Source organism: Gossypium raimondii, chromosome 5 (genome assembly GCF_025698545.1).
Source record: "Gossypium raimondii isolate GPD5lz chromosome 5, ASM2569854v1, whole genome shotgun sequence".
In the NCBI taxonomy this organism is placed as follows: domain Eukaryota; kingdom Viridiplantae; phylum Streptophyta; class Magnoliopsida; order Malvales; family Malvaceae; genus Gossypium; species Gossypium raimondii.
Genome location: NC_068569.1, coordinates 2874351 through 2896283, shown reverse-complemented (window position 1 = coordinate 2896283; position 21933 = coordinate 2874351). Strand labels below are relative to the sequence as shown.

Below are 21933 nucleotides of genomic sequence, written 5' to 3'. Positions count from 1 at the left end.
AAATAAATAAAAAGTAAACTAAGCCATTAGTTATTAAATTATTGGTAAGTTTTTGTTTAGGTGATTTAATTAAAAAATTTACAATTTAGTTACTGAATTATTCAAAAGTTTTATTTAAATCATTGGGCTGTTAAAATTGATGTTATATGATTTTATTTGTTCGTACCACCTGCACTAATTAAAAACTCTCTTTCACTTTCTCTTCTATGGTTCATTTTTCTTTTCATGAAACAGTTTTGGGCATCACATATCTGTGAATCAAAATTTAAATAACTTTTTTTTTCGATTTCTGACACTGGCTGTCAAATCGAATTGGATCCAATATATGTTTTTCTACTTATCGGTAGGAATTGATCTACCGTACCGATTGTCAAATCGTCGTTTAGAAATTGTTGGCGAAACTTAAAAAAAAAAAACTTAACAGTCCAGTGGCTTAAATAATTTTTTTGAATAGTTCAGTTACTTAAATGAAGACTTTCAAATAGTCTAATGAATAAATTGTAACCTTTTTTAATTTAGTAATCAAAACAAAAACCTATTCATAATTTAGTGACTAATAATGTAATTTATCCTAAACAAAACGTGCCCCCGAGTTTGACATTATAAGTATTGACAAATGGTAATTTAAGGCCTGGGCCACTCCGTGCCTAACTCCCTAACCTGGCCTCCACTCGTCTTAAATAACCCTATCCATTTACTGGAATGGATTTTTTTGGCCTCATTGGTAATTATTTGTACTGAAAATTAGATTTCGTTTTTATTAAAAAAATTAAAATAAAATAGTATTTATGTGTTAGGTTAGAGAGTAAATTGATATTTTATGTTAAAACTTTCATCTATTTATACGATTAAAAATTAGCATAATTGATGGAATAATCATATATTAACACTTGACGTATCATGTGTACTTCATGCCGACTTATAGAGATCGTTTTTAACAATAAAAATTGATGAAATATTTAACAAAAGAACCAATTTACTCTTCGATCTAATGTACAATAACTAATTTACCCAATTTTTAAATGGAGGAAATAAAATACAATATGACTAAATTTAATAAATATGAATTTCAATTTTTATATAGAAAAGTATCAAAAGAGAGGTTTACTTGTATAGTCACGTCTCTTCAACTATAAATAAAACTATAGAATAAATATTTATGTGAAAGTTGCACAATTTAATAAATTTCTATAGGTGAAAGATCTAGCTTTTATCATTTTTAACTTATAAATTTCAGATTACTTATAAACTTTTTATGTAATTATTGAAATATTATAAATATTTTGTAGAGTTTTAATTTTTAAAGATTGATTTTACTTATAAATTAAGGTAAATTTCATAGATATTAATTTAATAATAAAAGAAATTTCATTTTAAATATTAAAATAAAAGTTTGTAATTTAAGTACTCACATTACGTAATTCGGTCATTTTAGCCACTCGTTAAAATTACAAATGATAAGTTGATGTGACAGTTAAAAATCGGTATAATAACAAATTTAGTCATTAATTTTACATATTATTTCGATTTGTTCATAATTTTAAAATTAACTCTTAAAATTTACAAATATTCTCAATTTCATCTTAATTATAAGGAAATAAAAAATTATAAAAATTATAAAATATTTTTAAAAATATAACAATAAATTTATATTTATATTGTTATTATTATTAAATAAAAAAAAATCCTACCTCACTCCATCCCTCTGCCTCTCCACTTGCCCACCACCCGTCATTTTTATTTCATTTTACCCACGAGCCATATAGGGGGGGTAGGGAGGGATAGTGGTGGGAGAGTATTTTATATTTAATATCAATATAATGATTTTTTATTTAATATAAATATAAATATAAATTTATTATTATTTTAAAATATTTATGTATTTTTTTTGAATTTTTTAGAAATAGGATAAAATTGAGAACATTTGTAAAATTTGAGAGTTAATTTTTTAAAGTATGACTAAATCAATATAATATGTAAAAATTGAAGACTAAATTTGTTATTATATCACTTTTTTTAACTGTCACATCAACTTACCGTTTGTGATTTTAACGAGAGTGATCAAAATGACCGAACTACATAATACACTTAAATTGCAAACTTTTTTTTATTTTGGGTACCTAATGAAATTTTTTTATAGCTAAGTGATTATCTATGTAGTCCATGCGCATTTCATAATTTATACTAATATAACATCATTCGCTTTTATGGCATATCAATAGAAATTTAAAAATTATAAAAATATTAAAACTCAAAAAATATTAAAAAATTCATAAAATTTTTAAAATTAACATGAAGTACATGTAGTATGTCATGTGGACTACTATGTTTAAAAATGTAACATTTTAGTCCATATTCAAATTTAAGAAAAGAAAATAAAGATGAAATTGATAAAAATATATAGGTTGAGAATTAAATTTATGATAATGTAAAAGTATAATAAAATATCCTTTAGGATGGCAAAGAATTCACATCTGTGTTTAACAACTTGATGCACTCTTGAGGAGCTGTCCACCCAATCCTTCTGTAAGTCGCCCCAACTTCCTACATGGTGCGAAAAGGCAGAAAGGAAATAAGATGATGAAAACCAGAGTCAAGTTTTCTTCTCATTTGAAAAAGATAAAAAAATAAAACACAATTTTTCAAAAAACAGAATCACCTTAGCCAGTGTCGGTGTTTGCTAATGTCAGTTACCGTTGCAATTTTAAAAGACAGACTATTGTTTTCGGTCGTATCTTACTTATCCCATGGCCCATCACCCCCAAGCTTAAACAAATCTAATAAAACAAAACATTTTGGTTTAGTTTAACGTTAAAATATTTTATATAATATTTATTTTTTTAATTAAAACTTATTTTAATATTTAAATTATATTCAAATTAAATTTTATAAATAAATGATATTAATTGTTAAAAAATTTAAAATTTAAAATTTATATATTAAAATATTGACAACAAATTATAATTTTATATTTTACTAAAATATCGTCATAATAATTAATCTGAACATTATTTATATTCATATTTATTATTTTATAACACCATGTCTAAATTGAAAATTTTATTTTCTTAAAAGTATTTTTAAAATAATTTTTCCACCGCTTCTTAAAGGCAATGACTAAACTAACCCTAAACAGTAGGTTCAAATTTGGTTTAAAATATAATTATTAATATATTTTTAGGAAAACTTCATTAATATAGTTTATAAACCCAAAAGATACGAAGCAATAAAATAAGTTGACGTGAAGGTATTTAATATATAAATATAGCAATGTCATGTTCAGTGCAACCTTTTTAAAACCTCTCAAATGTTTAAACATAGTCATAATAAATTATAATAGTAAGACAAGAGACAAAGGCATTTAATTGTCGATAAAATAAAATAGAATACCCAAATCTTCTTCTGCCACTGTTGTTGGATCGAGGCATCTTACTCTTACTATAAATGCTGTGGCCATTTTTAATAGCACTACAGCTACTACTACCAAGTACTGAAATAATAAGCCTTTATCCCCTTCTCTTCTACTAATTGGCTTGGCTGCCATTGAAATGGCTATCTCCGGTGACCGCAAGAAAAAGCTTTTCTTGGCTCTCTTTGCGTCAATCCTTCTGGTAACTGCCATAGTCACCATTGCCACCACCGTCTCCGTTTCCAAAAAGAAATCCAGTAATACTGCAGCAGCTCACTCCATCATCAAATCTTCGTGCAGCTCCACGTTGTACCCAGAGTTATGCTACTCAACAATCTCTTCAGCACCACATGCTGAGACCAAGGTCAAGAACCCCAAGGATGTGATTGAAATGTCGTTGAACTTGACGGTGACTGCTGTTCAGAGTAACTATTTGTCCATCAAGAAGCTCATTAGTACCCGAAGGAAGAGCCTCACGGAGCGCGAAAAGGCTGCCCTTAACGACTGTCTTGAACTAGTGGATGAGACTTTGGATGAGCTATTGGTAGCTGAACATGATCTCAGTGACTATCCAAGCTTTAACAAGTCAATTTCCCAACATGCTGAAGACCTTAAGAGTCTTCTTAGTGCTGCAATGACCAACCAAGAAACTTGCCTTGATGGGTTTTCTCACGATAAAGCTGATAAAAAGGTTTTTTTTTTTTCTTTTTAATACTCAATCATACTAGTTCAACTAACATTTGTGTTTCTGATATGTTACTGTTTTGATTGAACTAATCATTGTCTTGTTGGTTTTAAAGGTGAGGCAAGCGTTGCTTGACGGGCAGATGCATGTTTTTCATATGTGTAGTAATGCCCTGGCAATGATCAAGAACTTGACGGACACAGACATGGCAAGCCAGGGTTATCATCCATCATCAGGGAGGCAACTTGAGGAGGAAGACCAAACAGAATGGCCTAAATGGCTGTCGGCGGGAGATAGGAGACTGTTACAGGCTACAACAGTGATTCCTAATGTAACAGTGGCCGCTGATGGCAGTGGAGACTTCCTCACGGTGTCTGAGGCGGTGGCGGCTGCACCGGAGAGAAGCACCACGAGGTACATTATTAAGATTAAAGCTGGAGTGTATAGTGAAAACGTGGATGTTCCAAGGAAGAAAACCAATCTCATGTTTGTGGGAGATGGGAGGGTCAACACCATCATCACAGCTAGCAGAAATGTTGTCGATGGCAGCACCACTTTCCACTCTGCCACTGTTGGTGAGTAATCTGCTTGAAAATTTGAATGATAATGAAGCCGGACATGCCATTTAATTTTAAATTAGTTTTTGGGGTTTCCATGCCATATTATTGAAGACTGCAATTTGTTAATTTCCATAGGACAAGGGGAATAGATTGTTGAGCATGGTGAAAAATAAACTATATTTAATGGTAAATGAAATAAAATAAAGTCCATAACACGAAGAGCCTAATTTAGATCTCAAACAATGTGGCTGCAGTGCCATCACTTGTACCTGTCAGACATTAAATTGTGAATCATGTTGTATGGGGTCTGGAATGCCTATCTAACTGCCCTTTCAGATTTGGAAAATTTTACAAATTTCTATACAATATTGCAGCTGCGGTAGGGGACGGGTTCTTGGCCAGGGATATAACATTTCAGAACACGGCTGGACCATCGAAGCACCAAGCAGTGGCACTGCGTGTGGGCTCTGATTTATCAGCATTCTACAGGTGTGACATTTTAGCATACCAGGACACTCTCTATGTCCACAGCCTTCGCCAATTCTATTCACAATGCCTTGTAGCAGGCACCGTGGACTTCATTTTCGGAAATGCAGCAGCAGTGTTGCAAGACTGCGACATTCATGCTCGTCGACCCAATCCAAACCAAAGGAACATGGTCACCGCACAAGGCCGTAGTGACCCAAACGAGAACACTGGGATTGTGATTCAGAAATGCAGGATCGGTGCAACCTCGGATTTAGAAGCAGTTAAGTCCGATTTTGCAACTTATTTAGGGAGACCATGGAAGACACATTCGAGGACTGTTATCATGCAATCTGTTATAAGTGATATTATTCATCCTGCTGGTTGGTTCCCATGGGACAAAGATTTCGCACTCGACACTTTGACGTATCGGGAATATCAGAATACTGGCCCCGGAGCTAACACGTCAAGCAGGGTTACATGGAAGGGGTATAGCGTGATCACCAACATATCGGAGGCACAAACCTATACTGCGCGGAATTTTATTGGGGGAGCTAATTGGTTAAACGCCACGGGCTTTCCTTTCTCTCTTGATCTTTGAATAAAAGCTCAGGTTCAGATTCGAAATAAGGGTATCATCTCCTAGTTTTCGTTTGCTCTTGTTGACATTGAATCAACTTGTTCCTTGAGCATATAAGTTTAGCAATAAGTTATTCGGTAGCTAAATGTATGCATGTACCTGAAAGAAGGCAGTGTGTGTAGTTGTTTCTAGGATTAAAACTAAATGGATTAAATTCCGAGCAATCGAGTTTGAATATTATCAAGATTTTTTTCCCATCAACATTTTTTTCATCCTACTTGCATTATATATATATTCTGGTTTGGTCCTTTGCTTTGTTGGTAGAGAGGGGTGTTTATGAATCTATGGTCCGGTGTTGTTAGCAAGAACCGACCAGTCTCTTGTTAGTTTAACAATAGCTTTAACGGTGGACAAGAGCCACAAAGAAATTAAAGCAAAGCGATTTTGGCCAAGTTTAGCAATGCAGGTGAGGCAATTTATTAACCTTGTAAAAAAATGGGACCTAATTTAGATGAGCAGCCATTTATAGCATGCGGTGGAAAGCAAATCAAGGTCAATGGTGGAATACCAAAAAGCTAAAATGGAGGGAAATGCGGTTAGGAGAGAGAAAATGTGTATCATTCGTTTAATTGCAAACATAACAAACTTTTAAATAGAATGCCTGAAAGCTCTCCTGTCCAGACTCCATTTCTGACGTTCATGGCATTAAGATTGAACCTCAAAATCCGAACAACAACAGGACGATAAAGGAAGAGATATAGGAATATATATTGTCGTTGGGTTTCTTGATTCCCCTCTCTGCCTTAGCTTGATTCTAAGGCAGAGAGTTCTCTGCCTGAACCAAAATATTATTTAAAATAATAAAAAATGGTGTTTCAAGATTTTGATATAATACAGGAACGTCGAAGACAGGAGAGACAACGGAAACTCAAAAAGAGGCTTATCATTGCCTTGGTGGCTATCTTTGTTATTGCTGGTATAGCGGCGGCCGGAGCGCTTGCTTTTATCTCTATGAAAAATAGTAGCAAGAAATCAGAAAAAAACAAAAGCGATGATAATAGTAAAGCCGACGACAGTAAACCAAAAGATAACCCTCCTCCGTCAACTCCTTCAACCCCACCCTCAACTCCGTCGACCCCACCGTCTCCACCAAAACCATCATCTCCACCATCTCCAAAACCACCAGCTCCAAAACCACTAGCTGCAGCGGCTCCAGCTCCGAAAGCATCATTTCCACCAGCTCCAGTCCCAGCTCCACTTCCAGCCCCAAAATCTGCACCAGCTCCATCACCTTCATTCGGGGAAGGAGCGAGTGAATTCATAAAATCCTTTTGCGAAATTTCTACTTTCAAGGACTACTGCGCCAACACTATTGGGAAGACACTAGAAGAAAATCCACAATCCGCGACTCAACCCAAAGAACTTGTCAAGTCTTTTATCACCAAAACAACTGATGAGCTTGACAAGGCTTTCACCAAAGCCAGCACGTTCGAATTGAAAACCGATGTGGAGAGAAAAGCGTTTGATGTTTGTAAAGAAGTGATGGCCAATGCCAAGGAAGAATTACAGAGTTCCGTTGATAGAGTAGGAACAATAGAACCAGGGAAGTTACCAAGCAATGGTGATTTGAACACTTGGTTAAGTGCTGTAATGTCTTACCAAGAAACCTGCATTGATAGTTTCCCTGATGGACCATTGAAGAATGATTTCAGGACTACCCTTAACTCTAGCCAGGTTTACACTAGCAATTCCCTTGCCATGGTCAGACAATTATCTTCTTTGATGACTTTAGGTAAGGAAAAGCCACCAGCCAAACGCCGTCTTTTACAAACCAAGTTTCCTTTGTTGGCCAAGGGTGGGTATCCGAGCTGGTTTAACCATGAAGAACGCAGGCTGTTGAAGGAAGCAGATGATGACAAGAAGCCAATTCCCAATGTAACAGTGGCACAAGATGGTAGCGGAAATTTCAGAACTATTAATGAAGCACTTGCTGCTGTGCCACAAAAATACGGGGGAAGGTAATGGCGTAATGCTATATATAAATAATAATCCATCATTGAATTGACCTCATCATTTCCATTATAATTTTCATAAATGCTGCTGTTTATCCACTTCCAACATGCAGGTATGTAATATATGTCAAGGCAGGAATATACGACGAGACTGTAATCGTTCCAAAGAAAATGGTAAACCTTACCATTTTTGGTGATGGATCACAAAAGAGCATTATCACTGGAGCCAAAAATTTTGTTGATGGATTCCCCACTTACCAGACGGCAAGTTTTGGTATGCTAAGCCATGACTTCTTTTAATATTATGGTATAGCAACTTTTTCTTTTTCATTCCATTTTTTACATGTATTTGCAGTATAATTGGAATTTTTGTTTCAGTGGCTTCTGGTCCTGGCTTTATCGCAAAAAGCATGGGCTTTAGAAACACCGCTGGGCCTGATAAACATCAAGCAGTGGCCGCAAGAGTCGATGGTGACAGGGCCATTTTCCTCAACTGTCGTTTCGAAGGATTCCAAGACACCTTATACACACAAACTCACCGTCAGTTCTACCGAAGTTGCGTGATCGCCGGCACCATAGATTTCATCTTCGGCGACGCGACAGTCGTGTTCCAGAACTGTTTAATTTATGTTAGGAAGCCCAACGACAACCAAAAGAACATCGTCACCGCCCAAGGGAGGAAAGACAAGTTAGAAACAACGGGCATCGTTATACAAAACAGTAAAATATTACCAGAGGAACCATTCAAACCGCTCGCAAAACAATTCAAGAATTATCTAGGAAGGCCATGGAAGGTATACTCGAGGACCATCATAATGGAAACACTGATCGAGGATTTCATTGACCCTGCTGGATGGCTTGAATGGGAAGGCGACTTTGCACTAAGTACCCTTTTCTATGGAGAGTTCAACAACACAGGGCCTGGCGCAAGAACTGACGGTAGGGTGAAATGGGCAGGACGAAGAGATATTAACAGAGAAGAAGCCCAGAAATATACAGTAGAAACATTCTTAAAGGGAACATGGGTAAAGGAAGCAGGCGCTCCTGTTCGTATGGGACTGGGGAGTTAAGGATTCGTTTCTCGTATATTGATTATATCTCAAGAAACGGAACTAGTGAAACAGAGATATATTCAATGCCATGAATATAGATGTTTTTGGATTCCTCTCATCTCTAGCAAGTGTTTCCTTGAGTTGAAAAAAACCAAAAAAAAGTTTGAGCGTAATTGATATTTTATTGAATTTTTTTTTATACTCCTCAACTAAATTAATACATATATACTACGATATATATATATATATATATCAAAAGGCTTAGTACTACCAAGAAACGAAATAGAAAAATTACAATACAATGTATTATATATACAGTTTTCTTTACCATTGTGTTTCTCCTAAAAAACTGTTCTACATAATGAATATCTCAATTTACTTTAATTAAAATACGAAGATAATAGTTTCAATTGAATCGTGATTTATGTTGGAACAATGGCAGCAGCAAAAAGAAACAGAAGTTGCAAAACAGAATTTGCAAAACTGAAGCACGAAGTATCGAAGCAAAAGAGAACAAGCAAAGCAAAAACAGTGAACAAAATGAATATTCAGCAAATTGTAACTGAACACCCCAATCTTTCATTCAAAATTTGAATATATAAAAGAGTTACAAATTTGATTCATTTGACAGTTACCTAATGACATAACTGCTCCCACTTAAACTAAACTAATACAAGCTTAAGTCAAATACAAAATAAGCTGACATATCAGCTTTTACATCATCAATCCAATCACAAACTTAATCCAACTAACTTTGGAAACTAGTTAAAGTTGAACTAAACTAAGTTACAAAAGAACAAAACATCCAAAGTTGATTGCTTTATCCGGTTCAAACTTGGTCTTGCACACCAAGCTCGACGACCAACCATGTCTTGGCCACATGTTGCTTTGATCCGACTTTCAACACTCCTCCTTGACCTGTAAGCAACACATACCAATTCCATTTCTCAATACATCAAACCTAGCAGCTCCTAAGGGCTTAGTCAAGATATCGCCTAATTGTGCCTCGAGCTACAATGAACAAGGTCGATCTCTTTTGTTTGTTCACCTCTCGAACAAAGTGTAACTTTATCTTAAAATGTTTAGTTTTCCCATGAAACATGTGGTTCTTAGCTATAGCAATCTGCCGATTGATTGTCCACCCAAATTTCAGCTTGCTTCACTTGTGTTTCATTAAGGTCTCAAGCAATTTCTGAGCCAAATGGCTCGATTGATCTTGCTGCAATTGCAATGTACTCTGCTTCGGTGTGGATCGAGCAACAGCTTTCTTGCCTTTTTGAACTCCAAAAAACATCCCGATCCAAGTGTAAAGAAGTATCCGAGGTACTCTTCATGTCATCAAGGATCCCGCCTGATCCACCGTCGAGTAGCCTTCTAGTTTCAGTTCCTTTCCACTTCCAAACATTACACCAAAGTTAATGTGCCTTTGATGTATCTAAGAACCCTTTGGCGACCTTCAAATGCGCCTCATTACAAAGAATGCATGAACCTTGATAGCAGACTAACACCAAACATAATGTCCGCCTAGTTGTCGTTAGATACAACAAGCAACCTATTAGGCTTCGATAATGCCTCTCATCAACCCTTTGCTGATCACCATTGCTTGTCAATTTTTCACCTTGGGCCACAGGTGTGCTGACTGCTTTACAGTTATGCATGCAAAATTTGTCTAGGATCTTCAAAGCAAATGAGTGTTGGCTGATGAAGATACCTCGATCAGACTGGTGAACCTCCATGCCAAGGAAGTAAGTCATGATCCCCAAGTCTCGTCATCTCAAACACTTGTCAGATTTGGACCTTGAACTCATCAATGAGCTCAACTTTGCTCCCGTCACTAACAAGTCATCCACATACAAGGAGATAATCAGAATGTTTCAAATTCGACCTCTTAACATACATAGTAGGTTCACTAAGGCTCTTCACAAATCCAAGCTTGGTCAGATAAGCATCAACTCTGTCATACCAGGCCCTTGGTGCCTGTTTCAGGCCATAGAGGGCCTTTCTTAACTTGTACACTTTGTCTTTATGTCTAGCAACTTCAAAACCTTCAGGTTGCTCAATGAAGATTTCCTCCTTGAGAAAACCATTTAGGAATGCTGATTTGACATCCAATTGGTGAACTCTCCACTGTTTCTGAGCTGCTAAAGCAAACAGCAGCTTAATTGTATCCAGTCTTGCTACTGGAGCAAAGGTCTCCAAGTAGTCCACACCATACTGCTGACTGTAGCCCTTCACCACAAGCCTGGCCTTGTGCTTGTTCAGTGAGCCATCAGCATTGTACTTGGTCCGGTACACCCATTTAACTCCAATGACCTTCTTGTGTTCTGGTCTGGTTACCAACTCCCAAGTCTGATTTTTGTTGATCATTTCTAACTCATCTTCCATAGCTTTCATCCACACATCCTTGGCGCCTCTTCAAAGTCCGAGGGCTCAATCACAAGAACATTGCACCTCGATAGACATCACCAAAGTCCTGGTGCCCTCATCGGTATGTCATCTGACATCTTCACTTGGTCCCTCTTCTATAGGTTCATCAACCAAGTCCAACTGGTCCATTTCAGACATGTCAGCTTCAACACCATTCCAATTCCACACTTTTTCTTCATCAAACTTTACATCTCTGCTGACTAAGACCTTCTTTGTGAGGATCATACACTCTATAACCCTTCTTGTTCTGCTATAGCCAACAAAGATTCTGAGTAGCCTCGCTCTCAAGCTTGGTCCTCTTCTCTCTGGAATAAGAGCATAACATATACTGACCAAACACTTTTAAATGTGTTACCATAGGTTTGACTCCATGCCAAGCCTCAAAAGGTGTTTTATCCTTGATCGCCGAGTTGGCGTCTATTGAGCAGATACACCGAGGTGTTGACCGCCTCACCAAAACCGGCTTGAAGCTTGCCTTGAAATAATAGACACCTAGACATATTTAGCATAGCCCTATTTTTCCTCTCACAGACTCCATTCATTGAGGAGTATAGATCATTGAGTGATGGTGAATTCCAAAGACTATCACAAAGCTTCAAATCTCTCACACATATTATTGAGCCATTATCAGTCCTCAAGGCTCTAATTTTACAGCCTGACTGATTTTCAGCATATGCCTTGAATTTGCAGAAGGTCTCAAACACTTCTGACTTTTGCTTCAAGAAGTAGACCCAGCACAACCTTGTTAAATCATCTATAAACAGGGCAAAGTACCTGTTCTCACTGATTGAAGGTGTTCTCATAGGGCCACAAACATCAGAGTGCACCAATTCGAGCTTGTTCTGAGCTCTCCAAGCACTGTCAGCAGAAAAAGGCAGTCTAGCCTGCTTACCAAGCTGACATATTTCACAAGCATTCCCACTAACTTCAATTTTTGAAATGTCATCAACCAAATTCAGCCTATGTAGTAGATCGATGGATCTGAAATTTGCATGGCCTAGTCTCCTATGCCACAAGTCAGTTCTTTCAACAAGGTGGTGTATGCCTTTCTTTCTATTTGGCTAACATCCAAAGATGAAGCACCTATCACCATAGAGACGGTGACTAACTCTGCACCATTCATGTCTTGAACAATACAGCAACCATCCTTAAAAACCAATGTATAGCCCTTTTCAACTAATTGGCCAACACTAAGCAGATTCTGGTCTAAGTCAGGTACAAAAAACACATCTGAGATCAGCTTATTACCTGAACCAGTGCTAATCAACACATTGCCCTTGCCTTTAGCCTCAATCAGCCTGCCATCTCCAATTCTAATCCTCGAGTGGAAGCTTCTGTCTAGGCCCTTGAACAGCTTCTCATCTGCAGCCATATGGTGTGAGCAACCACTGTCTAGTAGCCAATCATTGCTGGCCTTGGTTGTGCCAACAAAACAAGTTGCTGTGAACACATGCTCCTCCTGAGTTTGAATGTCCTCAGCAGGTCTAGCTTGTTGCAGAGCAGCTTCCCTTGGTTTGCCCTTGCACACCTTCTCCACATGGCCAAACTGCTTACACTTTCTAATCGAATATCCGCCTAAACCAAGAATACTTTTTCGAATGTGTTGTCTTCTTGCAATGAACACATGGTGGGAACACCCTTTTTGCTTCATCTCTTCCTGACTTGACCCTTTTGTTGTGCCAAGGCTTCTTGCCTTTTGCAATCACACTCGAGCCTTCACTGGCTTTAGCCTGGAAAGCAGCTTCAGGATTCTCCTCCTGCCTATTTGCCCTCCTTTGTTCAAGTGCATACAGGAGTTTATCACCGCACAATGAAATGGCCGATAAATCCTCGAGTCCTCAAGTGAAGAGATTTTGACTCAAATTTCTCGGGGAGAGTTGTAATGACTTTTCAACAACTCGCTCTCTGTGAAGTCCACTCCTGTGAGCCTAATGTGTTGACAATGGCCATTATCCTGTCTGAGTACTGCTTGATGGTCTCAGACTCCCTCATCTTCAAATTTTCAAAGTCTCTCCTGAGGTTGATCACCTGCTGTTGCCTTGTCTTGTCAGTCCCCATGAACTCCTCCTTCAGCTTGTCCCAAGCCTGCTTAGGTGTGTCACATGCCATGATGCGTGTGAATATCACATCAGACACTCCACTCTGCAGACAGGCCATAGCCTTGTGCTTCTTAGCTCGTTCCTCAGCATGTTGCCTCATCTGTGCAATAGTGGGATTGGCTCTCAATGGAGGTGGTTCAGTATCATTCTCGATCACACTCCAGAGATCATGTGCCTGGAGGTAAGTTTTCATTTTAACTATCCAAATGTGATAGTTTTCTCCAGTGAACACAGATGGAGGTGGTGGAGTGAAACTCATCCTGCTAGACTGAATCCAGATGCTTCGATCTTACCAAATTTTGAACTTGCTGTTGGTTTTGATTTAAACACAACAGATTGCATACAAAGGCCCCTCAAAGACTCGGGCTCATGATACCATTTGTTGGAACAATGGCAAGAAGAAAAGAAATGAAGTTGCAAAATGAATTTGCAAAACCGAAGCACGAAGTATCAAGCAAAAGAGAACAAGCAAAGCAAAAACAGTGAACAAAATGAATATTCAAAGAAATTGTAATCGAACACCCCAATCTTTCATTCAAAATTTGAATATATAAAAGAGTTACAAATTTGATTCATTTGATGTTACCTAATGACATAACTGCTCCCACTTAAACTAAACTAATACAAGCTTAAGTCAAATACAAAATAAGCTGACATATCAGCTTTTACATCATCAATCCAATCACAAACTTAATCCAACTAACTTTGGAAACTAGTTAAAGTTGAACTAAACTAAGTTACAAAAGAACAAAACATCCAAAGTTGATTGCTTTATCTGGTTCAGCTTCAGTCTTGCACACCAAGCTCGACAGCCAACCATGCTGCTGGCCACATGTTGCTTTGCAGTCCAGCTTTCAACAATTTATCGGATATCAATGGAAGCAAGTTAAGAAACGCAAGATTCTGCAAAGAAAAAGATACATTTTTCTAACAAAGATGAACTGAGACCAACCTAATTGTTTGATTCCTAATTGATAAGAAGAGTTGATGAAGATACTTTTGATAGCTCAAGAAATAAAAATACAGTAAACCGCGTGGTGGTTGACAGCCATTAGTTTCAGATAATTAATAAGACAATGCCGTCTAGACCCATTCAAGAAGACGTAGTTTTCCGAGTTGTAGGGACAAATGGAAACTACTTGTAACTAGAGATAAATTGCCTTTCAAGACTTCTAGTTTTGTTTGAAAACAACAAGTGAAAACAGCCAACTTCATCTCTAGATATTGTTTTTCTACGATATTGCTCCATGCTACACTCTTCACATATAAAACAATTTCTTTACAATTTCAATGCAAATAAAAAGAATGCTAATATGCTGAAAAACCCTTAAATTACTAGACTTTATTTAAATGAGCTCTTAAATTATTTTTGTAGTTAAATAAGTCCTTAAATCATGATTTTTATTCATAAAAGTCTTTGATTTTAATATTAAAGCAGGTATTATCTAATTTTTTATTAATGCAGTGGAAATTATATATACTTTAACATAGTAATCAAAATTTTGAAAAGAGTAATTGTGTTATGGATATAAACACTTTAAATAAATTTTAAAATATTATTTTATTTTAGTACTTTTAAAAAATATATTTTATTATTTATTTAGTAAATTATTCTCATTAAATTAGTTTAAAAATTAAAAGATATTGTACTTTAATATTAAAATCAAAAGCTTTCATGGTTAAAAAATCATAAGTTAGGATACAAAAACAATATAGGGGCTTGCTTAAATCAAGTGTAATAGTTTAAGGACTTTTTGAAGATATTGACCTAAAAAGAAAAACAAAAAGGAGTGGAAGTTGACTTGGTTTAGCTGACCCTCAGTATCATTCGACCATTTCAAACAAGCCCATGGTTGGCTCACCAGCCATGTAAAATGGGTGAAAATCATATGGATATGGATTTTCATATATTCATTACACACTTGTTTGTAACATTTGTAATACAAGGAGAATAGTCTTATGGATTCAATGAAATCCTTCCAGAGTTATTGCAAGGCAGACGAGCTCGAAGAACAGGCTTATCGGAGAAGGACCCGCAAGCGCTTAATCATCATCGGACTCTCTACAATCGTCTTGATAGCCATCATCATTGGTGCAGTCTTTGGGACGCTTTTCCCTGTAAAATCCTCAAAATCCAACGAGAACCCACCAACTTATACTGCAGAGAGCATCAAAGCAATATGTGATGTGACCAGGTATCCTGATTCTTGTGGTTCAAGCATAGCGGCCATAAGGAGCTCCTCAAATGATACTGACCCAAACCCTGGTCCTTCAAAAGTCTTCACACTGTCCATGCAAGTTGCGGTCGGTGAACTGATAAGGCTCTCGTCTTTGCCCCAAAAGATCATTTCTTCTAATGTGAACATCGATCCCATGGTGCGGGAAGAGTTGGAAATTTGCGAAAATCTTTTCGAGGACGCAGTTGAGTATATCAATGACTCCATATCAGCCGTGCAAGGAGGGCAGGGAGACGAGATGGTGTTGTCAACGGCCAAGATTAACGATATAAAGACGTGGCTCAGCAGCGCAATCACGAACCAGGAAACATGTTTAGATGGACTAATGGAAGCCGCGAACCATGCGGCTATACCCCAAGAAATGGAAAATGCTACGAGGAACTCCACTGAATTCAGCAGCAACAGCTTAGCTATTGCAACCCACATAATGACCATCCTACAGAGTTTCCAAGTTCCGATTCATCGGAAGTTGCTAAAATTCGACCGCCACCACCACGGTCTTGAATTCGATCCCCGTTTTCCTCTCTGGGTTCGTAGGGGGGACAGGAGATTGCTTCAGGAGGAAAATCCTATACCGAATATTACCGTGGCTAAAGATGGTAGTGGAGATTTTAGAACAATAAGTGAAGCAGTTGAATTAATCCCAAAGAAGAAAAAAACCAGGTTCGTTATCTACGTAAAAGAAGGGGTATATTTAGAGAACGTGAGTATCGATAAGGATTATTGGAATGTAATGATTTATGGAGATGGAATGTACAAGACTATCGTCTCTGGCAGCTTGAACAAGGTCGATGGAACCCCTACCTTTTCGTCAGGCACTTTACGTAAGTGAAATATAGTTAGTTATTGCTTGTTAGGTTCCTCTTTGTGATTCAAAATAATAATGGTTTCATCCCTTTACATGATGCAGTTGCTGCTGGTAGGCGATTCATAGCAAGAGACATGGGTTTCATAAACACAGCAGGCCCAGAAAAAGAGCAAGCTGTTGCAATGCGTTCGTCCTCGGACCAATCTGTGTTCTACCGCTGTTATTTTGATGCATATCAGGATACTCTTTACGTGCATTCCAATCGCCAGTTTTACCGTGATTGTCATGTCACAGGAACCGTTGATTTCATCTTTGGGAATGCCGCTGTGGTTCTACAAAATTGCAGCATTCAACCCAGGCAGCCCGGGCCTGACCAGTTCAACACCATTACTGCGCAAAGCAAGACTGACCCAAATCAGAACACCGGTATTTCGATCCAACGGTGCCAGATTACTCCTTTTGACAACCTGACGGCTACCACCTACCTTGGTAGGCCTTGGAAGGATTTTGCAACTACAATGTTCATGCAATCACATATTGGAGATGTTGTGGACCCAGCTGGTTGGACCCAATGGACGCAGGGTGTTGATCCGCCTAATACTATATTTTATGCGGAGTACGAAAATTTGGGGCCTGGATCAGGGATCAATGAACGAAGAAATTGGCCCGGTGTTAAGCCGAATGTCACCACTGAAGAAGCAAGAAGATTTACCGTAGAGTCTCTTATTCAGGGAAACCAGTGGTTGCCAAAGGATAGTATGGTGTATGAATCAAGTTTAGAATGATGAAGATAAAATCATGTTCAAAAAAAAAATATGAATTATTTTTTTGTTATTTGAATTTTCATGGATGTTAATACTACCTTTTAACTTTTAAGTTCATAGACGACATTTCTAAGCTAAAAATCACCTACAAAATTATGATTAAGCTAGGGGTTAAATCACTAATTGAGCCTGAACTTAACAATTTTTTTCACATTGAGGTTTGAACTTTTCTTTTATCCAAACTAGGTCCTAAACATTGACAATTATTCCCACATTGAGACTAAAACTTGATAATTTTTCCCGCATTGAGACTTGAATTTTTTTTTATCCAAGTTAAGCTCAAAAATTGACAATTGTTCTCATATTGAGACCTAAACTTGACAATTATTCTCATATTGAGGCTTGAGCTTTAAGATTTTCAAAAACCAACTTGAAAAAAAAAAAAATCAAATCCCAATGTGGGAACATTTGCCAAGTTCAAAGCCTAACTTGAACAAAAAAAAAAAAAAAAGCTTAAACCCTAATATAAGAACAATTGCCAAGTTCAAGGTCTAACTTAAATGAAAAATTCAAGCCTCAATATGGAAAAATTTATCAAGTTCAAACCCCAAAATGTGATTTAACCCTTAAGCTAAGAATCACCAAATTATGATTATCGGAAAATGTAGAGATCGAAACTGAGCCATTGATCTCTTGCATGAATTAGGCTTAGACTGTCAGGTTTTGACTAGGCTTAGACTCTCCATCACAATAAACTTAGTACCTGATGCCAATGTTATATACAACGAAATGTACAGCGAGTTTTATATAAATGGCTTCTTCCAAAATCCAGCAAGCTTCATAGCAGACAAGAATTACAGAGCTGTGGTATGCTACAAAAACATATTGATCAGTAGGAGTTTGCTTTGCTTTGACTTTTGTTTCGGAAACAAACAATGAGCTAAAATGGGTTAGTCCTTGACATCAGAAACACCTCCTGGAGAAATCTGAAATCGGGCTTCAGCCTCAGCCAAGCAAGGTGAACTTATTACTTTACAAATACGCTCCTCTGCTCTTCCCTTACGGAGAGCCAATCTATTGTCAGTAAGAGCTTATAGTTAGCGGATTTTAAAGAAAAGAGTCAGGAAAGTGGGATATTAGGTCTTTTGATATCAAACCTTGTTGTGGAAGCATGAGCCATGATGTTCCCACCAATAGGCTTGATTTGAGGACCGGCAAAGATTGCTGAACCATCCACTTGAGCAACTACCTGGTTTGTAATTACAACAGCCACACCAAACTACAATCATAGACAATGAAAAAACATGATAATTACAAGTGATATAAAGGGCTCACAATTCCATACCTATAGCAGCTCATAACAAAAAGTTTCAAGTACATGATAAACTGATATTAGTAATCAAGCAGGAAAGCAATTCATTAATTATACTTGCAAAAATAAATATACAAACACCCTACCTCATCTGCCAACTTCTGAAGACTCCTAAGGAATTTCGCAAGGTGCATTTGTCGGGCAGAGAGTTCACCCCTTCCAGTAAAATCTGTTCTGTAGAGGGCAGTAGCGCTATCTACTATCATAAGAGCAAACCTGCAAAGAAACCATCAAATGATCAATCTGGTAGACCCTTCTTCTTGATAGGTGACTAGAATGTCAAGCAAAGGAAATGTATTGACAATACCTTGTTTCTACCATCATTGAAGCTGCTTCAAGCAAAAGCCTCGACTGATGATCAGTGTTATACGCTCTAGCATAGGCCACGTTTTCCAAGACATCTGCACCATTCAGTCCAAACCTGCAGCATTCAACAGTTTAGTATCGATTCTGCATCCAGTGGACCAGCATGGCCATTTCAAGGTAGCCGTGTATCACCTCTCCGCTATCTGCAAAAGTCTTTGTGGTCTGAATGTCCCTTCAGCATCTATGTACATTGCTTTCCCCTCACCACCTCCTTGATCTAATGGAAGCTAAAACATCAAAGAAAATTAGAAGAATGCCTTGCCAAAGTGACTTACTGCGTAACATTACAACAATTTTGCAATAATATAAACCGTTAAGGGCTCTGCTTTGCAATGAGCTGATGTTAGGAAGTAAAACCACAGTATGTGCAAGTGCAATATACATGAGTAGCAGTGAACTTCAAATGCAGAATACAACTGTAGGTGCCAGGAAAATGATAAAGGAACAGCTCTTACTTGGCATGTGACACATAAAGTGTGACAAAGCTGAGTCTTTCCAGAACGGAACTCACCATATATTTCAGTAATGGATCCTGTCTCAATTCCACCTGTTGTGGAAAAATCAAATGAGCATGTAATGATACAGAAAATCACTTAACTAGCAGAAATATTAATTACAGTTCTTAGGTCTTGACTTGTCGAACAAGTAGTCAACGTCATGGAGAGTTTTGTTTCAAAAGTCAAACAAAACTTCAGAGGCATCAAAGCACATATACCTTCCAAAATTTTATCAAGTTCACTTGACCCAGATGTTATCTGAATTATCTCCAGCCTCTGAGCATGGAGCTGGCTAGCACTGGTGAAACCCAATGGGACCAGTTTGGAGGCTGCCAAGAACCAACGACAAACATAGTAATATCAGAACCTTTTACAAATAATAGATAAATGAAAAAAAAAAGTGTGAAAAGTGGAAACAGTATACCAGCTTCCATGATCTTGTCAACTTTAGCTTCACTGATTCCTTTGATCTGAAGAAGATCTTTCCTTGGGGCGTAAGCAATAGATTCAACCGTACAAAGACCTGCATCCTTGAGCTTCTTTACGTCAAGGGATGCAATGCCCAACTCCTTCAGGTGAAGACAATAAATAAGAATTGTATTTACAACTGCTAAGCATTAATAGAATCATAGCGCCCTTCTTTAGATACAATTACATATCAAATTGTCAAGAAACACTTTACAGAAAATCACCGCACCTAATAGGCGGTCGAAGTAATACAACCCATTTGTTCTAGCATTAGGTAAAAAGAAGGGTAAAAAACCATATTGAAAAATAACCCACGCTGAAAAAGTATTAACCGCAATGAAAGGGACAAAACCCCATTCCGATTTTCAGAATCTTGAAAAAAAGAATTATCAATTATCCCTTCTGAAAATATGGACAAATGAAGTAAAGAAACAGCTTTTCGGCAACTTGGAAAAAAACCCACATAGAAAGCATCTTATTTTTAAATAGAATAGAACAAATAAACAAAATATTGAAGTGTATTTTTTTTCTTTTTTCACCTGGAGTTGTTCCACAGGGAACGGGCCATGGTGCATCTCCTCAAGCTCCTCTTGTTGTTGTTGTTGTTGTTGAACCGTCCTCTGGTTTCTCAGCTGCTCCATTTGTCGCTCACTATACCACCCCAAATAACTGCTTAAAGATAAAAGCCTCCTGGGAAAAGAGATGGCTCAAAGGTGGAAAGAAAATGAAAGGAATAGAAAGGGAGATGGTGGTGGAGAGAAAGGAAAAGATTTTGAAAGGAGTGAAGAAGGGAGCGCCAAATTTGGAGCATTTATGGAGCTCCACTGGACATTTAAATGGGCCATTTACTTGGTTGCAAGTACTGGACTTGCGAACAAAGCCCAAACAGAGTAAAGATTTTCTTTTCTAGCTAAATGAATTATGGTTAAGATCGCAAATGCTAAATCAATCTTCATTCGCTATTTTGCAGCTATTGAATGAAAAAGATATTCAACTGTTAGTATTTACTGCCACCTGAGATTGTAGTTGGTTTTCGATTGGGATAAAAGAAGAGAAAGTTAAGTAACGGAAATAGATTTAATAATATATTTTTAAAAGTCCATTTGTTTATTTCAATTTAACTTTTATTTTGCACTTTTTCTTACTAATAAATTGGATTGCTTTTTATTTTTTCAAATAAAAATCATGTATTGAAATACACATTAAATCAAAGTTTATATATAATTTTAAGATTTATCCTATTAATAAGCTATCAAAATAAATTATTTTACATTTTTTAATTATAAATTTTAAACTTATATCAAATTAATTACTAATTTTTGGCTAATTTTAATTATTGTTTTGCTAAGGAAATTCTTTTTAATTTAAATTTAAGTATTAAATGCTATTTAAATAAAGTTATAATTGGAAATTTATTTAAGCAGATTGTCCGCATTTTAACCAAACAATTTTTATTTTCATTTATTTATTATTAATTATCTAAACATAAAATAAAATAAATTTAGAGTTTGAACCGAAACTAAATATCAATTTATGTTGATTTATCGCTCACTAGATATGAATAGCTTATTAGTTCTATCTTATTTAAATAATTAAAATCATGTTTATATCTTAAAATTTTCAATTTTTTTTCCTAGTGATTTGCTTATTCTCTTTTGTTTTGCATAATGAATGTGTTTACCTTTTTCTCTCTCCCACCAATTCTCTTTTTCTTTTTCTTTTTTTTTCTTCCTCATCCACTCCTTATGTCTTCCCTCATTTCAGGTTGCAAATTTATTTTGTTGGTATTTCTGTTATCTCCACAAGTTGTGATGGACAAATGATATCGCCAATCGTCACTAAAATTTCATTGGTTTCTCTTGGAAAGTGAATTTAGGGATGATTTTGTTATCATCATCTCCAATTTGATGGACACTCAATTTTTTTTATCGATTTTTACCCACCGTTTTGGACCATATAGTGCTAATTTTATTATTGTATTAATTGTTTACAATCGCTCCAAATATATCGTATTTGAGTTATGGCTAAAATTGAAATGTTTGTTGTGTTGGTGAAGCTTATCATTCACCACTTACAATGGGTGTTAATTTTTTTCACCAAATTGTATAATCCCATTCATGGAATGAATTAAT

The 21933-nt window shown here is 36.6% G+C and overlaps 4 protein-coding genes and 1 long non-coding RNA gene across 7 annotated transcripts; 3 read left to right on the top strand and 2 right to left on the bottom strand.

The window, feature by feature from the left end:
• The first annotated feature begins 3434 nt into the window (after positions 1 to 3434).
• On the top strand, positions 3435 to 5960 carry LOC105769464 (pectinesterase). Its single transcript, XM_012590115.2, has 3 exons — positions 3435 to 4100; positions 4210 to 4669; positions 5029 to 5960. The coding sequence occupies exons 1-3, from the start codon at positions 3549 to 3551 to the stop codon at positions 5718 to 5720; spliced, it is 1704 nt and encodes a 567-aa protein (XP_012445569.1). The 5' UTR covers positions 3435 to 3548; the 3' UTR covers positions 5721 to 5960.
• A 142-nt stretch (positions 5961 to 6102) lies between these two features.
• Positions 6103 to 9000, top strand: LOC105769465 (putative pectinesterase/pectinesterase inhibitor 45). Its single transcript, XM_012590116.2, has 4 exons — positions 6103 to 6774; positions 6982 to 7717; positions 7825 to 7985; positions 8090 to 9000. Exons 1-4 carry the CDS (start codon positions 6567 to 6569, stop codon positions 8779 to 8781), a joined length of 1797 nt encoding a protein of 598 aa, XP_012445570.1. The 5' UTR covers positions 6103 to 6566; the 3' UTR covers positions 8782 to 9000.
• A 310-nt stretch (positions 9001 to 9310) lies between these two features.
• LOC128041311 (uncharacterized) lies at positions 9311 to 14476 on the bottom strand. The gene is made up of 2 exons (XR_008196104.1): positions 13876 to 14476; positions 9311 to 9398 (listed from the first exon to the last, which is right to left on the bottom strand). It is a non-coding gene; the product is annotated as an uncharacterized LOC128041311 (long non-coding RNA).
• Positions 14477 to 15125: 649 nt separating this feature from the next.
• On the top strand, positions 15126 to 17215 carry LOC105771047 (pectinesterase 3). Its single transcript, XM_012592449.2, has 2 exons — positions 15126 to 16350; positions 16437 to 17215. Exons 1-2 carry the CDS (start codon positions 15249 to 15251, stop codon positions 17117 to 17119), a joined length of 1785 nt encoding a protein of 594 aa, XP_012447903.1. The 5' UTR covers positions 15126 to 15248; the 3' UTR covers positions 17120 to 17215.
• Positions 17216 to 17763: 548 nt separating this feature from the next.
• On the bottom strand, positions 17764 to 20596 carry LOC105771048 (DNA repair protein RAD51 homolog). Of its 3 annotated transcripts, none has more exons than XM_012592452.2 (9): positions 20341 to 20596; positions 19758 to 19902; positions 19552 to 19662; positions 19292 to 19383; positions 18969 to 19063; positions 18778 to 18891; positions 18557 to 18686; positions 18256 to 18347; positions 17764 to 18172 (listed from the first exon to the last, which is right to left on the bottom strand). In XM_012592452.2, the coding sequence occupies exons 1-9, from the start codon at positions 20440 to 20442 to the stop codon at positions 18049 to 18051; spliced, it is 1005 nt and encodes a 334-aa protein (XP_012447906.1). In that variant the 5' UTR covers positions 20443 to 20596; the 3' UTR covers positions 17764 to 18048. The 3 variants fall into 3 exon arrangements, with proteins under 3 accessions (XP_012447906.1, XP_012447907.1, XP_012447904.1); XM_012592453.2 differs by having other exon boundaries at positions 18256 to 18377; positions 18969 to 19053; positions 19348 to 19383; XM_012592450.2 differs by having other exon boundaries at positions 18256 to 18377; positions 20341 to 20595.
• Between the last annotated feature and the right edge of the window lie 1337 nt (positions 20597 to 21933).

What these genes read in the sequence shown, in the direction of transcription:
- LOC105771047 (XM_012592449.2), top strand. Translation starts at nt 15,249, where the DNA reads ATGGATTCAATGAAATCCTTCCAGAGTTATTGCAAGGCAGACGAGCTC. An exon ending in CTTTTCGTCAGGCACTTTAC is followed by an intron (nt 16,351 to 16,436) that starts GTAAGTGAAATA and finishes TACATGATGCAG; the next exon opens with TTGCTGCTGGTAGGCGATTC.
- LOC105769465 (XM_012590116.2), top strand. Translation starts at nt 6,567, where the DNA reads ATGGTGTTTCAAGATTTTGATATAATACAGGAACGTCGAAGACAGGAG. An exon ending in TAATAGTAAAGCCGACGACA is followed by an intron (nt 6,775 to 6,981) that starts GTAAACCAAAAG and finishes AATCTGCACCAG; the next exon opens with CTCCATCACCTTCATTCGGG. An exon ending in TTACCAGACGGCAAGTTTTG is followed by an intron (nt 7,986 to 8,089) that starts GTATGCTAAGCC and finishes TTTTTGTTTCAG; the next exon opens with TGGCTTCTGGTCCTGGCTTT.
- LOC105769464 (XM_012590115.2), top strand. Translation starts at nt 3,549, where the DNA reads ATGGCTATCTCCGGTGACCGCAAGAAAAAGCTTTTCTTGGCTCTCTTT. An exon ending in ACGATAAAGCTGATAAAAAG is followed by an intron (nt 4,101 to 4,209) that starts GTTTTTTTTTTT and finishes TTGGTTTTAAAG; the next exon opens with GTGAGGCAAGCGTTGCTTGA. An exon ending in TTTCCACTCTGCCACTGTTG is followed by an intron (nt 4,670 to 5,028) that starts GTGAGTAATCTG and finishes ACAATATTGCAG; the next exon opens with CTGCGGTAGGGGACGGGTTC.
- LOC105771048 (XM_012592450.2), bottom strand. Translation starts at nt 20,442, where the DNA reads ATGGAGCAGCTGAGAAACCAGAGGACGGTTCAACAACAACAACAACAA. An exon ending in CTTTATGTGTCACATGCCAA is followed by an intron (nt 19,064 to 19,291) that starts GTAAGAGCTGTT and finishes TTGATGTTTTAG; the next exon opens with CTTCCATTAGATCAAGGAGG. An exon ending in CTTTTGCAGATAGCGGAGAG is followed by an intron (nt 18,892 to 18,968) that starts GTGATACACGGC and finishes TGAATGCTGCAG; the next exon opens with GTTTGGACTGAATGGTGCAG.